This window comes from Oncorhynchus nerka, linkage group LG9b, assembly GCF_034236695.1.
Source record: "Oncorhynchus nerka isolate Pitt River linkage group LG9b, Oner_Uvic_2.0, whole genome shotgun sequence".
Taxonomy (NCBI): Eukaryota; Metazoa; Chordata; class Actinopteri; order Salmoniformes; family Salmonidae; genus Oncorhynchus; species Oncorhynchus nerka.
The window spans coordinates 29,146,232-29,164,676 of record NC_088424.1 but is presented as its reverse complement, the minus strand read 5'-3'; the positions used below and the strand labels follow the sequence as shown (position 1 = coordinate 29,164,676).

The 18,445-nt window shown below is 40.8% G+C and overlaps 1 protein-coding gene across 1 annotated transcript; it reads left to right on the top strand.

The window, feature by feature from the left end:
* Nucleotides 1–439: 439 nt before the first annotated feature.
* On the top strand, nt 440–2,558 carry LOC115113975 (homeobox protein GBX-1-like). Its single transcript, XM_029641907.1, has 2 exons — nt 440–1,095; nt 1,524–2,558. The coding sequence occupies exons 1-2, from the start codon at nt 648–650 to the stop codon at nt 2,036–2,038; spliced, it is 963 nt and encodes a 320-aa protein (XP_029497767.1). The 5' UTR covers nt 440–647; the 3' UTR covers nt 2,039–2,558.
* The last annotated feature ends 15,887 nt before the right edge of the window (nt 2,559–18,445 follow it).

Genomic DNA, 18,445 nt, shown 5'->3' with positions numbered 1-18,445 from the left:
ATTACTTATCATCAATCAAAATTAATAATAGCTGATTGGGTTGGTGTGGTCAACGATTATAGAAGGGCAAGGGCTGAAGCAGTCTCTCACATCGCTTCCAGTCAATGTGGACCGGGCAAATGGGGTGGAGGGCTGGGGGGGGGGGCGTCTATTCGGTATCCACTGGGAAACTACCGCCTCTCGAGGCGGCCAAAAAGTCCGACACTGAAAAAGGAAATGAAGCGTAATTTGAGGAAGATGGATGAGTCCCCAGGGTACACCCCCTTTCATTCCTCTTGTATTGCAGATGATAAGCTAGGGCTCTCGCTCTGTGTGTGTGTGTCTGTGTGTGTGCGTGTGCGTGTGGGAGAGAGCCCATTGAATTGAAGTGAGAAAGAAGTGGAGGGAGGGAGAAGTAGAGGGGGAGAGCGTGTGTTTATGTCTCAGTGTGTGACAAATAGAAGGACAGGGAGTGGGCACAAAACAAGAAAGCGTCAGGTTTCAGTAAGCTTGAGGAGGTTTCGAGGAGCTGGTTAGTCAACGGGATAACATCACAGCGAAGGGACCTAATAACTTCACTCGACCTTTGAATCTAAGGTTTGGCGATTTGTTGAGGGAAGGAAGGGGCGCCTGAGTTTTCGAAAAAATAAGCCACAATTTTCTTCACAATGCAGAGACCGGGCGGCCAAGGGACGGCGTTTTCGATCGACTCCTTGATAGGAACTCCGCAGCCTCGGCCGGGACACCTGCTCTATACTGGCTACCCGATGTTTATGCCGTACAGACCCTTGATGATTCCTCAATCTTTATCTCATTCACATTTACCGTCTGGCATACCTCCTTTGGCGCCGTTGGCATCTTTCGCTGGACGTCTTACCAACACATTCTGTGCGAGTTTGGGACAGGGAATGCCGTCCATGGTGGCTCTCACGACAACACTGCCGAGTTTCTCGGATCCACCGGATAGTTTCTATCCTCCCCAAGAGCTTCCCGGACCTCGGTTAAGTGCCGACCCTGGAACGAGGAGAATAGAGAGCCCCCACTCAGATGATCTGCATGGAAGAGACAAGGGATCGGACTTACTCAACTTCTCGGAAACTTTTCAAACTATGCCAGGTAAGCTCCAGTCCCAGTGTCCATACGTTTCCGTTAGATTGGCACGTTGAGACCTAAATGGGTAAAACGCGCAAACGTCATCCAAATTAGAGTTTGGACTGGACTGCATGGACATTTAGCAACACAAAAAGACACTCAGTGCTGAGCATAAAGTTACACGCAGTTTATCCAAGGCAAATATGATGCTGAAATTTAAGACACCATCCACACTTTTTCGAAGGCTGAAATTGTCATCATAACATACGAAAACACCGCAGAATACGAACTCTCCAACATGCCTATTCCATTTTCATTTTAGAGGCCTATGTGGCCAAGATGTGGCCAATTTTTAAAGAGATAAATGCCTAATTTGCATTTGTGAGGTAAACGTGTTGGCTGAACATAACTGGTTGTAATATATGTTGTCTTTCTTCATTGTCACTTTTTAGGTGAGACTAAATTGTACAGCTCTGACGATGAGAAGTTTGACCTGAAATCAGCAGACGCAGTTTGCAGTGACCGAGATGACAGCTCTGCCGTCGACAGCGAGAACGAAAGCTTCTCCGATGGGAACAACTGTGGTTCTTTATCCCAAAAGAGTAAACTAAAACCCGGGTCACAGGAAGCATTACCACCAGGAAGCTCAGCAGGAAAGAGCAGAAGGAGACGGACAGCTTTTACAAGCGAGCAGCTACTTGAACTTGAGAAGGAATTTCATTGTAAAAAGTACCTTTCGCTCACCGAACGCTCTCAAATAGCACACGCACTTAAATTGAGCGAGGTGCAGGTCAAAATTTGGTTCCAGAATCGTAGGGCCAAATGGAAAAGAATCAAAGCGGGAAACGTCAATAACAGGTCGGGAGAGCCTGTGAGAAACCCCAAAATTGTGGTCCCCATTCCAGTGCACGTCAACAGGTTTGCGGTGAGGAGTCAACACCAACAGATAGAGCAAACAAGGCCATGATCCTGGCCTAAACTTTAAAAAAGAAACGGACATTAATTCTGACAAAAGAAAGTTCAGGGTTGTTAAATGCATGAAGCACAAAAAGGGATGAAATTTTGGGGTCAGCAAGATTACTTTTTACATCACAAGAGACATAATGTCCGATTAACTTGACAACATATGATATCATGTTATCGCTTGGCAGATTAATGAATTTGTCAAATATGATATCATGTTTTATTTATTGTTTGTACATTTGTAAATATTATGTGTCGGGTGACACAGACAGCCACTATGAAATGAGATTGTAAACATTATTTTCTAAAATATTTATATCTAGGGCCTATACATGTTCTGTTTATTATCTGCATGTGCTTCATTCGGTGAAGCTATTTCAAACTTGTTGTATTTGGTATCGTTTCGTTGATCACATGTTGCATGTACCTTACAAAGGTTTCATTTTTGGTAGGCTACTGTAAGAACTGTATTCTCCAGCTGTTTGTGAGAGAAAAAAAATATGTGAAGAAAAATAAATAACCAAACAAGGAAATACTGTAAAGTATATTGACTTATTAAATCCATTTATATTAAAGGTATGTATCTAAATGCATTATTATTGCTGTTTTAGCCATAGTTTTAGAGATGGTGATTTGTGCTTTATATATAGCATCTATCTGCTCTCAGAAAATTAACAGTGAGCTATCTTTCTATAGAATATATTTTCCTCGCATTCATTAAGTAAAATACCACTAGGCTATTACATGACACTGTATTTTAATAGCCTACTAAAACTTGGAAGTGAACTATAACAACAAACAAATAATAAAACCATTTGGAATAATATAATTGATAATTGATTATAATACACATATTCATAATAGTTATGGAAATTCTCATATATTATCTCAATCTCAAAAGTTGTTTTGCTTTGTAAAATAGGCCTTAATAATATGATATTATTGATTTCAGATAGGTATACAATACAGACGTTTTATTTACTTACATTTACATTTTTACATTTAAGTCATTTAGCAGACGCTCTTATCCAGAGCGACTTACAAATTGGTGTTTTCACCTTATGACATCCAGTGGAACAGCCACTTTACAATAGTGCATCTAGGTCTTTTAAGGGGGGGGGGGGGAGAAAGATTACTTTATCCTATCCTAGGTATTCCTTAAAGAGGTGGGGTTTCAGGTGTCTCCGGAAGGTGGTGATTGACTCCGCTGTCCTGGCGTCGTGAGGGAGTTTGTTCCACCATTGGGGGGCCAGAGCAGCGAACAGTTTTGACTGGGCTGAGCGGGAACTGTACTTCCTCAGTGGTAGGGAGGCGAGCAGGCCAGAGGTGGATGAACGCAGTGCCCTTGTTTGGGTGTAGGGCCTGATCAGAGCCTGGAGGTAGTGAGGTGCCGTTCCCCTCACTATGTAATATCTGCCATGAATATGAACACATTTTTGCACACTGTAGGCCTGGATGAGTTTGCAATGTAATGATATTGTAGGTCTTGAAAAAATACAAACGTGTCTCGTATCGTGAGTGGATTAGCTACATAATTGGACGACTGATACTACTGAATACTAAATCATATTACACTTCACCTACTGTGTGCAAAGTCCAGCAGTTCGCCCTATCTAGGCGTTGATGATATACATTCAATGAAGGTTCTCATTAAGCAGACAGAGATAAAGGAGAGAACAGACGAGGGTTTTGTGACTGGAAGCAGCCGTTATCTTTAGGAGGGCATGTTGTCTCGAGGTGGAGTGATGGAGCGCCATTAGAACGGTCAAAACATACATCCTTATAGGAGTTGAGGAGACCAGACCAGGGAGGATGAACACTGAACAGTGTGTGTGTGTATGTGTGTGTGTGTGTTTTATGTATATAAACAACTCAGGAATACAGAATACATTTTCACAGCTGCAACTTCATTTGGTCGCTACAGATTCATGTTAAACGTATTTTGATGTGTATGTAATTAATTTTGTATTCAAGTATAGATCCATTTCCATCCATTTCAAACCTAAGAACAAGTCATAAAAATCACAAATAGAACGTGAAAAAAGCTAGCAAATATTTGTTACTGGTGCACCTGTAAAACCAATTTATTTTAGGCTATATATAGGCTTGTGTCGTCGTTACTACACGTGCTGAAAACGTTATAAAATATTTTCCCCCAGATCTTATCTCAGCAGATGTTATCTCAGGTAGACCTGTTCGAATAACTCATCCCACACATGTCCACGAAATTATCAAGCGCGATATTTGAGTCAATAAATTAAGCTAATTAGCGACACCTGCTTTTGCATTATGCTGTCATGTTGAAGTCAACTAAATTATGACGATACAGATTAGGTATAACGGAAATAAGTGAAGAGATAATATGGTCATATTTAAACGAAATATAATACAATATTAGCCTATTGTAAATTAAAAACAATTGCTTTGACTAATTAATTTCCGACTTCAAATAGACAATGCCAGAGCTGACAGTTGTGGGTCGAGGTTGAATGATTTTAGAGTCTCGACCTCGAATGACGCCAGAATGTTTGGTGTGTGTTCTAGTGCTTAGCTGCTAATTGAGGGAACAGAACAGAGTTAGCGTGGGGATGCATGGACACACCCAAGACGTTACAGTGAGCTAAGCCTATTCCAACACTATTCAAACAAAGTGGATGTCATCATGCATCATCATATGACAAAAATATAATTTACTCTGTCATATCACTCCTTGAAATGTTCTGTGCCACTTAAGGACACAAAAGCAAAACCCCATAGGTGTATTGTTAAAATGTACTACCTGGATGTGTATCCAGCTAGCACATTTGGTTCCTTGGAAGTTATGGGACGTTTTTGGTTTCCCCTTGGGTCTGGAAACGGAGCCATAATTATCCTGACCAGTAAAACTGAACATTTATTAAACATTCTAAGAATGGAAGTGAACATTTTGCCTGTTCTGGGAAGGTATATTTTTAGTTTGCAGGGAGTTCTGAGAACGTTTGACTATGGTTCCCTGAAAGTTTTCCTGGGAGGTCTTATTAACGTTCTGAGAACAGAAAATCTAGGTTATTTGAAAGTAATGAATTAACGTTCTGAGGACATGTTTCAATAGGACTTTTAATAACACTGCTAGCTTAATTAACTGTGTTGAATTCCAAGCACAGATTGGACACATGGACATTCATTTGCTTTGGCATTAATCATGAAAACACATTTTTTATTGTGGTATGGCATCAGTGAGAATCCAACATATGATCTTTTGTTCTATTTGTTTAATTAGTCCACTGCGACACCAGGATGGAGCTAGCATACCATGTTTTTTTAATTCATACAAAGCTGTTGATGTTAGTCTATTCAAACAGACCCCATGTAAAAAAAGAAGCAAGCACTCATTAACATCAGGTGTGGCCAATTAGTGGGCATGGCCAACACACCTGCGCACACTTAACAAGGTAGAGTTTTGTTGCCGCTGAGAAAGCAATGCATATGTTTTTAAATAACATTATTTGAAAGTTATTTAAACGTTACTAATATTTTCTTGTGGCTTTTATGAAAAGTTTTCTTAATGTTCTGAGAACATAGATCCATGAGGAAACCTGAAGAAAGTGTTATGCTGAAGTACTTAAATTCCCACAGAAGAGCATTGTTCAAATCGAATCAAATCAAATTGTTTTGGTCACATACACATGGTTAGCAGATGTTATTACAAGTGTAGCGAAATGCTTGTGCTTCTAGTTCCAACAGTGCAGCAATATCTAACAAGTAATCTAACAATTCCACAACAACTACCCAATATACACACATCTAAGTAAAGGAATAAGAATATATTCATATAAATACAGTGGGGCAAAAAAGTATTTAGTCAGACACCAATTGTGCAAAATCTCCCACTTAAAAAGATGAGAGAGGCCTGTAATTTTCATCATAGGTACACTTCAACTATGACAGACAAAATGACAACAAAAAAAATCCAGAAAATCACATTGTAGGATTTGTAATGAATTTATTTGCAAATTATGGTGGAAAATAAGTATTTGGTCAATAACAAAAGTTTATCTCAATACTTTGTTATATACCCTTTGTTGGCAATGACAGAGGTCAAACGTTTTCTGTAAGTCTTCACAAGGTTTTCACACACTGTTGCTGGTATTTTGGTCCATTCCTCCATGCAGATCTCCTCTAGAGCAGTGATGTTTTGGAGCTGTTGCTGGGTAACACGGACATTCAACTCCCTCCAAAGATTTTCTATGGGGTTGAGATCTGGAGACTGGCTAGGCCACTCCAGGACCTTGAAATGCTTCTTACGAAGCCACTCCTTCGTTGCCCGGGCGGTGTGTTTGGGATCATTGTCATTCTGAAAGACCCAGCCACATTTCATCTTCAATGCCCTTGCTGATGGAAGGAGGTTTTCACTCTAAATCTCACGATACATGTCCCCATTCATTCTTTCCTTTACACGGATCAGTCGTCCTGGTCGCTTTGCAGAAAAACAGCCCCAAAGCATGATGTTTCCACCCCCATGCTTCACAGTAGGTATGGTGTTCTTTGGATGCAACTCAGCATTCTTTGTCCTCCAAACACGACAAGTTGAGTTTTTACCAAAAAGTTATATTTTGGTTTCATCTGGCCATATGACATTCTCCCAATCTTCTTCTGGATCATCCAAATGTTCTCTAGTAAACTTCAGATGGGCCTGGACATGTACTGGCTTAAGCAGGGGGACACATCTGGCACTGCAGGATTTGAGTCCCTGGCTTTGTTACTTTGGTCCCAGCTCTCTGCAGGTCATTCACTAGGTCCCCCCCTGTGTGGTTCTGGGATTTTTGTTCACCGTTCTTGTGATCATTTTGACCCCACGGGGTGAGATCTTGCGTGGAGCCCCAGATCGAGGGAGATTATCAGTGGTCTTGTATGTCTTCCATTTCCTAATAATTGCTCCCACAGTTGATTTCTTCAAACCAAGCTGCTTACCTATTGCAGATTCAGTCTTCCCAGCCTGGTGCAGGTCTACAATTTTGTTTCTGGTGTCCTTTGACAGCTCTTTGGTCTTGGCCATAGTGGAGTTTGGAGTGTGACTGTTTGAGGTTGTGGACAGGTGTCTTTTATACTGATAACAAGTTCAAACAGGTGCCATTAATACAGGTAACGAGTGGAGGACAGAGGAGCCTCTTAAAGAAGAAGTTACAGGTCTGTGAGAGCCAGAAATTTTGCTTGTTTGTAGGTGACCAAATACTTATTTCCACCATAATTTGCAAATAAATTCATAAAAAATCCTACAATGTGATTTTCTGGATTTTTTTTCTCATTTTGTCTGTACCTATGATGACATTTTTTTGCCCCATTGTATATGGATGAGCAATGATGAGCAGCATAGGCAAGAGGTCGTAGATGGTATAAAATACAGTAAATACATATGCGATGAGTAATGCAATATACAGTGGGGGGAACAAGTATTTGATACACTGCCGATTTGGCAGGTTTTCCTACTTACAAAGCATGTAGAGGTCTGTAATTTTTATCATAGGTACACTTCAAGTGTGAGAGACGGAATCTAAAACAAAAATCCAGAAAATCACATTGTTTGATTTTTATGTAATTCATTTGCATTTTTTTGCATGACGTAAGTATTTGAACACCTACCAACCAGTAAGAATTCCGGCTCTCACAGACCTGTTAGTTTTTCTTTAAATGACTTAAATGTAAATGTAAATGTTAGAAGCCCTCGTGTTCTCCACTCATTACCTGTATTAACTGCACCTGTTTGAACTCGTTACCTGTATAAAAGACACCTGTCCACACAATCAATCAAACAGACTACAACCTCTACACAATGGCCAAGACCAGAGAGCGGTGTAAGGACATCAGGGATACAATTGTAGACCTGCACAAGGCTGGGATGGGCTACAAAACAATAGGCAAACAGCTTGGTGAGAAGGCAACAACTGTTGGCGCAATTATAAGAAAATGGAAGAAGTTCAAGATGACGATCAATCACCGAGGGTGGGGCTCCATGCAAGATCTCACCTCGTGGGGCATCAATGATCATGAGGAAGGTGAGAGATCAGCCCAGAACTACACGGCAGGACCTGGTCAATGACCTGAAGAGAGCTGGGAGCACAGTCTCAAAGAAAACCATTAGTAACACACTACGCCGTCATGGATTAAAATCCTGCAGCGCACGCAAGGTCCCCCTGCTCAAGCCAGCGCATGTCCAGGCCCGTCTGAAGTTTGCCAATGACCATTTGGATGATCCAGAAGAGGATTGGGAGAAGGTCATGTGGTCTGATTAGACAAAAATAGAGCTTTTTGGTCTAAACTCCACTCGCCGTGTTTGCAGGAAGAAGAAGGATGAGTACAACCCCAAGAACACCATCCCAACCGTGAAGCATGGAGGTGGAAACATCATTCTTTGGGATGCTTTTCTGCAAAGGGGACAGGATGACTGCACCGTATTGAGGGGAGGATGGATGGGGCCATGTATCGCGAGATCTTGGCCAACAACCTCCTTCCCTCAGTAAGATCATTGAAGATGGGTCGTGGCTGGGTCTTCCAGCATGACAACGACCCGAAACACACAGCCAGGACAACTAAGGAGTGGCTCCGTAAGAAGCATCTCAAGGACCTGGAGTGGCCTAGCCAGGCTCCAGACCTGAACCCAAAAGAAAATATTTGGAGGGAGCTGAAAGTACGTATTGCCCAGCGACAGCCCCGAATTTTGAAGGTTCTGGAGAAGGTCTGTATGGAGGATTGGGCCAAAATCCCTGCTGCAGTGTGTGCAAACCTGGTCAAGAACTACAGGAAACGTATGATCTCTGTAATTGCAAACAAAGATTTCTGTACCAAATACTAAGTTCTGCTTTTCTGATGTATCAAATACTTACGTCATGCAATTAAATGCAAATTAATTACTTAAAAATCATACAATGTAATTTTATGAATTTTTGTTTTAGATTCCATCTCTCACAGTTTAAGTGTACCTATGATAAAAATTACAGACCTGTACATGCTTTGTAAGTAGGAAAACCTGCAAAATCGGCAGTGTATCAAATACTTGTTCTCCCCACTGTATGTAAACATTATTAAAGTGGCATTATTAAAGTGACTAGTGATCCATTTATTAAAGTGGCCAATGGTTTCAAGTCTGTATGTAGGCAGCAGCCTCACTGTGTTAGTGAGGGCTGTTTAACAGTCTGATGGCCTTGAGATAGAAGCTATTTATCAGTCTCTCGGTCCCAGCTTTGATGCACCTGTACTGACCTCGCCTTCTGGATGGTAGCGGGCTGAACAGGCAGTTTCTCGGGTGGTTGTTGTCCTTGATGATCTTTTTGGCCTTCCTGTGACATCGGCTGCTGTAGGTGTCCTGGAGGGCAGGTAGTTTGCCCCAGGTGATGTGTTGTGCAGACCGCACCACCCTCTGGAGAGCCCTGCGGTTATGGGCGGTGCAGTTGCCGTACCAGGCGGTGATACAGCCTGACAGGATGCTCTCAATTGTGCGTCTATAAAAGTTTTTGAGGGTTTTAGGTGACAGCCACATTTCTTCATCCTCCTGAGGTTGAAGAGACTCTGTTGCGCCTTTTTCACAACAATGTTGTTGTTGGTAATCAAACCTACTGCTGTTTCTTAACATTCTCTGAATATTCTTAGAACATGCCTTTAACCTCTTCAGTCGACCCTCTACTTTTTTGAACATTTTGTTAAAAATCGCGCAACATTTCAGCGCCCTGCTACTCATGCCAGGAATATAGTACGTTCATATGGTTAGAATGTGTGGATAGGAAACCCTCGGACGTTTTTAAAACTGGTTAAATCACGACTGTGGCTATTACATAACGTGCGTTACATCGGAAAGCGCAGGAAAACCTGATCACAGAAAATGGAAATAAATATCCTTGCGCCACTTCCAGCAATTGTTAACAGTGAGCCGAATTAGATAAGACCGAGCATTCAACTCCCACAGCATCCCCATGTTGTCTAGAGTCTTGTGAATTGAATCCTCTTTGATTCTTGGTTGAACCGAAAGAGGGGCACGACTTACCTCCGGTCTCCGCCCAGATCATTCCGGAAGAGCTCTCTCCTGAAATTTTTTCCAAGACGACAGCTAATGATATTTACATCGCCTACGGATGATTTTTATCGCTTATTAACGTTTACTAATACCTAAAGTAGCATTACAAACGTATTTCGAAGTGTTTTGTGAAAGTTTATCGTCTACTTTTTGAATTTTAAAAAATGACGTTACGTTGTGAAATCGCTGTTTTTTTCGTTTATCACACAGTCTACATATAACGATATCTTGGCTTTATATGGCCCGATTTAATCGAAATAAAGACCCAATAGTGTTTATGGGACATCTAGGAGTGCCAACAAAGAAGATGGTGAAAGGTAATGACTGTTTTCTATTTTATTGTGCGGTTTGTGTAACGCCGAAATGCTAATTATTTTGTTTACGTCCCCTGCTGTGCTTTTCTGTTGTAGTGTATTGGTGCATGCTATCAGATAATAGCTTCTCATGCTGTCGCCGAAAAGCATTTTAAAAATCGGACTTGTTGCCTGGATTCACAACGAGTGTAGCTTTAATTTGATACCATGCATGTGTATTTTAATGAACTTTTGAGTTTAAACTAATACTATTAGCATTTAGCGTAGCGCATTTGCATTTCCAGAGCTCTAGTTGGGATGCAAGCGTCCCAAGTAGAGGCAACAGGTTAAATAGAACCATCAGGAAACCTGCAGAAAACGTATGCAGATGTACAGAAATTCCAACAGAAGAACGTTGTTTCTTAATGTTCTCAGAACATTCTGAGAACACAACTTGAAATAGAGCCATGAGGAAATCTGTAGGAAACGTTGTGCTGAAGTACTGAAATTCCCACCTAAGAAACTTATGGCTCTCAGAACATTATGTGCTAGCTGGATATCCTGCACCATTCCCATAAAGTTGTGGGAAGGTTTAATGCACAATAGCCACAGGACAACCATACTCACACCCAGCTCTAAGAAACATATGGTTCTCAGAACGTTATATGCTAGCTGGGTAGGCTCACCCAATTCTGCAGATATCCTTCATCCTCCTTTTCTAGTTTTCTCTCTCTCAACCCAGAGGAGTTTTTACATGGCAATTTAATGCTTGAGTCTATGGTCCATCTAAAGTGTGGTTGCCAAATTTCTAAAGGGGAGGGGGCACCTGCGGGGTAGGCTGTACAAAATATCAAACTCTGCTGGCCTTAGTATCCGGATGTGAGTTTGGACACGATAGGTCTCTTTGAACTGTTCCCAAATTGGGCTCTTATGATCCTGTAGCTATATTATAATATATTACTGTAGCTTAATTAATCAGCTCGCAGCAGTTCTGAACCAACACATTGCTCAAAATGGAAGAAAGAGATAGCCCAGTTAGCACATAAGGTTCTGAGAACCATATGTGTTTTAGAGCTAGGTGAGAGCATGGTGTCCTATGGTTATTTTGCATGCAACCTCCCCACAAAGTTCTGGGAATGGCGCAGGATACCCAGCTTGCACAAAACCATGTTTTCCAGGTGGGAATTTTAGTACTTAAGTATAACGTTTCCTACAGGTTTCCTCATGGTTGTATTTAAAGTCATGTCTCAGAACGTTCAGAGAACATTAAGAAACAACGTTCTTCTGTGGGAACGTCAGTACTTCAGCATAACGTTTTCTTCAAGTTTCCTCATGGTTCTATTTAAAGTTATGTTCTCAGAACATGAATAAAACTTTCCGTAGAAACCCACAAGAAAACAGTTCAAAAAACGTTAAAAGAATGTTATTTAAAAACATATATATTCCGTTCTCAGCGTCAACAAAACTCTCGCTATCGTCTATCTTGTTAAGTGTGATTTTAATGAGTGCTTGTACCCTTTGAAATGGGGTCTGTTTTGAATAGCCAAAATTGTACAGCTTTGTATGAGTAAAAAAAAAATAGCTGCATCCTGCTATCTTCATTCTGGAGCTGCAGTGGACTAATTCACTGGATAGAGAACAGAATATCATAGGTTTAAATCTCACTGATGCCATGCCACAATAAAAATGAAACATGTTTGCATGAGTAATGCCCAAGCAAATGAATATCCATGTGTCCTATCTGTGCGTGAAGTTATAAACAGTTTTAACCTTTTATTTAACTAGGCAAGACAGTTAAGAACAAATTCTTATTTACAATCACAGCCTACCCCAGCCAAACCCGGATGACGCTGGGCCAATTGTGCGCCGCCCTATGGGACTTCCAATCACAGCCAGATGTGATGCAGCCTGGATTTGAACCAGGGACTGCAGTGACACCTCTTGCGCTGAGATGCAGTGCATTAGACCGCTACACACAAAATTCTTATTGAAACATTTTCTCAGAACGTTATTTAATTACATTCAAATAACCTATAATTTCCATTCTCAGAAAGTTAATAAAATCCAGGAAAACTTTAAGGTAACCATACTAAAATATTCTCAGAACCTCGCCGCAACCAAAACATGTACTTCCCAGAACAGGCAAAATCTTCACTTTAGTTCTCAGGACGGTTAAAAAAAAAGTTCAGTTTTACAGGTCAGGAAACTTATGGCTTCATTCCCAGAACCAATGGGAAACCAAAGGTGCTAGCTGGGAGGTCTCCACATGTCCATGAAGACTATATAATAAACTGAACTTGAGACGTATCTTGACTTATAAACTAAATATTGTTTTTATTAAATATTAACCGAGTAACAAGTGGTGCAACTGTTGACATGGGCCTCAAAAGCCATTGGGGGGAAAGTTAATATCTTCCTTATGTCCTTTTAGGAAATAACAATCTAGATTTTAAGCTGCCGTTGAACTTCAATGATTGAAGTGATATAATACAGTATCTGAGAACCATAGCCTATATCAAACTATAAGGCTAAGGTAAAGTAAATGCACAGCTTAAGCCTGCTGTTGGTTTTGGCAATGATATTTGTATCAAAGGCCCAACTGCATAACTTGGCTAACGAAGGGCATGAGTAGCATTGCCATCTGACCAACCATGACAATGTGAAGTCATTTGTTATTGTCCACTTCATGCATCAAGATTGTGACACTGGGATGGTGATATAAGGATTAATGTTGTCGGGAGCAAGTGATGGAGGTTTTATTATGGTCTTAAGAGAGCTGACGAATGCTGGATGTCAAGTAGATTACTTAGTACCAGAGTGTTATGGCTATTTCAGACTAGGTGAATTTATACACAATTAAAGTACAATAACATATTCCCAGCTGAAATACTGCAGTTGTTGCAAGAGAAACTGTCATTTTCCATGAGAATAAATAAGGAGAACATAGCCAAATTGCTTACACCATTCATTGTAGTATTGTACTGAGTATAATACAATTATTTTTACATTGATGCCATAGTACTTATGCCTAAACACAGCCCCCTAACTGAGACACATTATACATTTTCTTGAGATCTAAATTTAGTTAAGATACTTTCCTTGCTAGAGAGCTGTGTGGCAAGACAGAGAGACCATCCCATCCCTCACAGTGAGTGTAGAGATAGTATTATACACGGACCCGAGGCCTTTCTGACCTCTTGGGAGGGTCTGCATGCTGGAAGCCCCCTTCACATCTTCAACAGTGATGTATGAAATGTATGTATGAAATCTGCGCCTATATTTTCCTAGATAGCCGCACATAGAGAGCCAGGACATTCCATCCCATACCCGTGCCCAGACGAAAGCCCTGACTTCCCGGGAGAGTCTGCATGCAGGACATCCCCCTCTCCATCTCCAAGCGTGATGTATGGGCAGATGCATCAAATCGCACAAGATAAACAAGCGCTGAGTTTCATCAGGGCCATCATAGCTTTAATTTGGCTGCCTAATGAGTCAGATCTAGTGGCGGAGATAAGAGTTGTCAGAGGCCTGGCTCTAATGAATTTCTTGCCACTTGTAATCAAGGTTGCCTGTCTGAGGGGGGATGATTAATGGAACCCTGGAGGATTCCCTCGGCCCTCAGCCTTCATTACAGCTAATGCATTCTCAGGCAAATTAACAGCGGAGAAACTAAATGCATGAACACGAGCCAAGGGGGGCAGAGAGAGAGATGGAATGAGGGGGTAGAGAGTAGGAAGAACAGGGAAGGGAGAAAGAATGGGAGAGGGAGGGATGGGTGAGAGAGTTGGAGAAGGAAAGAGCCAAGAATGGAGAGAGAGAGATATGGAGAAAGAGAAAGCGAGAAGGAGATGAAGAGAAGGGGAAAGGTATGAAGAGAAGAGAGAGATGGAGAGAGGAAAGGAGAGAGAGAGGGAGAGATGCTGAGAAACTCTGGTTAGCGATAGGTAAAGATATGGAGGTGAGTGTGGAGAAATAGTTATGAGAGGTCAGGTCCGAAGAGGCATGGATATCACTGCTGGTCATGTATGATGGAGGGGAAAATCATGAATGGTTATTCAGGAGGTTGTCAGGAAGGACAGAGTAAATGAGATTGGGGTAAGGAGAGACATTTACATTCACCATCATTCCGTCCAGGGAAATATAGTATTCTTTCTAACAAAGATATCTACATATATTTCAGGATGTGGTATTTCCCTCGAAATGATCATAATTCATGTAAACATTACCGTTTTGAAAACATAGCATTTCCAAAAAAAGTGGTCTCCTGACACAACTTACCCCAGGTATGGGGTAAGTTGGGCCATGTGACAGGGTCAGTTAAGCCGCCAACACATTTCTGTACTGAATGAAATATTACCACTACCTTTTAGAAAACCATGTCTATCTTTATTCCCAAGTACAAGTCAACATAATCACAAATGTTTTTTTTGTCTTTTAGTAATTTTAAGCATCTTTTAACACAGGCTTAACACCTAACAAACACTGTACTTTTTATTAACACTTGCCATTTTGTCCCTCATAGCCCAGTGATAATGGCTTGCATTACTCCTGGAAAGAAAACATTTCAATTGGTTCAATCATTGGCTCAACTTACCCCAAGGCAAAGATTTTGACTATTAGCCCACAAAGGATGCACATATTGAAGCATATAGAGACCCGTACTTATGTATAGAACAATCTTAAAATGATCTACTTTGGTTTAGACACAAGCATCATAAAACCTCTTAACACAATACACTAATTTGACTTAGTGAAAATCAGTTTTTTGGACCTAACTTGCTTATCACTTTGTCCATGTGGTTTCTTCCTTCACAATATTCCAAGATGGCAAAGCAGTGCATACGTGTTTTGTTCGTCCTCTCATGTACTTTTGTACTTTTTCGCCTTTAATGTATATATTTCAATTTTATTTTCAATCTCTTCTCCATTTTAGTTCAATTATACCTTCCGGTAACCTGCCTCACCCAATATGATACGGAACCGCTATTATTTTTAATTGTAGCAAGAACCACCTAGCCATCAGAAGCTAACCACCCTGGACGGTTCCGACATAGAATATGTGGACAACTATAAATACCTAGGTGTCTGGCTGGACTGTAAACTCTCCTTCCAGACTCATATTAAACATCTCCAATCCAAAATCAAATCTAGAATCGGCTTTCTATTTCGCAACAATGCCTCCTTCACTCACGCCGCCAAACTTACCCTAGTAAAACTGACTATCCTACCGATCCTCGACTTCGGCAATGTCATCTACAAAATAGCTTCCAATACTCTACTCAGCAAACTGGATGCAGTCTATCACAGTGCCATCCGTTTTGTTACCAAATCACCTTATACCACCCACCACTGCGACCTGTATGCTCTAGTCGGCTGGCCCTCGCTACATATCCGTCGCCAGACCCACTGGCTCCAGGTTATCTTTAAGTCTATGCTAGGTAAAGCTCCGCCTTATCTCAGTTCACTGGTCACGATAACAACACCCACCCGTAGCACACGTTCCAGCAGGTATATCTCACTGATCATCCCCAAAGCCAACACCTCTTTGGCCGCCTTTCCTTCCAGTTCTCTGCTGCCAGTGACTGGAATGAATAGCAAAAATCGCTGAAGTTGGAGACTTTTATTTCCCTCACCAACATTAAACATCAACTATCTGAGCAGTTAACCGATCGCTGCAGCTGTACATAGTCCATCTGTAAATAGCCCACCCGATCTACCTACCTCATCCCCATACTGTTTTTATTTTATTTACTTTTCTGCTCTTCTGCACACCAGTATCTCTACTTGCACATCACAATCTGCTCATCTATCACTCCAGTGTTAATCTGCTAAATTGTAATTATTCGCTCCTATGGCCTATTTATTGCCTACCTCCTCATGCCTTTTGCACACACTGTATATAGAATAAATTTTTTGTACTGAGTCATTGACTTGTTTGTGTTATTGGCTTGTTTATTGTTTTCTCCATGTGTAACTCTGTGTTGTTGTCTGTGTCACACTGCTTTGCTTTATCTTGGCCAGGTCGCAGTTGCAAATGAGAACTTGTTCTCAACTAGCCTACCTGGTTAAATAAAGGTGAAATAAATCTAAATAAAACAGACTCCCATGAAATGATGACCTCTTCCTAAATATTTGATAAATTCGACATTTTGTGTATGGTTTCCTAGAAACAAGGTTGGCTCAACTTACTCCACTCTCCCCTATGAATACCCATGGTAAGTCGCCAGGAAGATAGATATAATCACTGGTCAAAGTGGAACGGGTTTAGCCTGGTTTGTGCTGTCTTGTCAACTCCTATGGTCATTGGCCCAAACAGCGTAGTCGGCTCAGGGATTCAAACCAGTGACCTTTCGTTTACTGGCCAAACGCTCTTAACCGCCAGGCTACCTGCTGCCCTAGGTGAAAATGTACAGTGCATTCGGAAAGTATTTCAGACACCTTGACTTTTTTCACATTTTGTTATGGTACAGCCTTATTCTAAAATTGATTACATCGTTTTTTTCCTGACTCAATCTACACTCAATCCCTACTCAATTTCCCTACTCAATCTAACCCTAATTATGAAGCAAAGACAGTTCATTTTTATTTTTTTGCTAATCTACTAAAAATTAAAACTGAACGGTGTTAAAGTACCTTTGGCAGCGATTACAGCCTTGAGTCTTCTTGGGTATGACGCTACAAGCTTGGCACATCTGCAGAGCCTCTCAAGCTCTGTCAGATTGGACAAGGAGCGTCGCTGCACAGCTATTTTCAGCTCTCTCCAGAGATGTTCGATAGGGTTCAAGTCCGGGCTCTGGCTGGGCCACTCAAGGACATTAAGAGACATGTTGGCTAGGGGGCAGCATTTTCATTTTTGGATGAAAGGCGTGCCCAGAGTAAACTTCCTCCTACTCTTTCCCAGATGGGAATATATGCATGTTATTATTACTGGTGGATAGACAACACTCTGAAGTTTCTAAAACTGTTTGAATTATGTCTGTGAGTATAACAGAACTCATATGGCAGACAAAAACCTGAGAAGAAATCCAAACAGGAAGTGACAACTCAATTTAGAAAACAGTGCCATTGGATGTCCATCTTAAATATGGATGTTTATGCACTTCCTAGGGCTTCCACAAGATGTCACCACCTTTAGATTCTGGTTGTGTGATTCTACTATAAAGGTGAGGCTCATAATAGCTCTTTGAGTGGGTGGTCTGGCAGAAAGCCTCGGTCTCATTGCGCGTGGTCACGAGAGAGTGTTCTTGCGTTCCAATGAGTTTCTTCAGACAATGAAATTCTCCGGTTGGAACCTTATTGCTGATTAATGTTTAAAACATCCTAAATATGGATTGCATACATCATTTGACTTGTTTCTACGACCTGTAATGGAACGTTTTGAGTTTATGTCTGGAGGAATTGCTCGTGCTTTTTGAGGATTGAATGCTGGGCTGAACAAGCTAACAAGTGGCTAAATTATGGGCTTTTTGGAACTTTATGGAACAAATCAGTCATTTATTGACGAACTGGGATTCCTGGAACTGCCTTCTGATGATGATATTCAAAGGTAAGTGAATATTTATAGTGTTTTTTGTAGCTTCTGTTGACGCCAAAATGGCGGCTATTTCTTTGGGTTCTGAGCGCCGTTCTCAGATTATTATTTCTCCGTAAAGTAAAAAAAAAAAAAATTGACACAGCGGTTGCATAGAGGATACGTTTATCTTTAATTCTGTGAATAACACTTGCATCTTTTATCAATGTTTATTGTGAGTATTTCTGCAAAATCACCGGATGTTTTGGAATCAAAACATTACTGCACGTTAAGCGCCAATGTAAACTGAGATGTTTTTATATATTTATATATATATATATATATATATATATATATATATATATATGCACATTATCGAACAAAACACACAATACATGTAAACATGATGTCCTATGAGTGTCATCTGATGGAGATAATCAAAGGTTAGTGATTCATTTTATCTATATTTATGCTTTTGTGACTGTGAAAAATCGCTGTGTGTTTTTGAATTTGGTGGTCATCTAACATAAATACATGTTGTGTTTTCGCTGTAAAACATTAAAA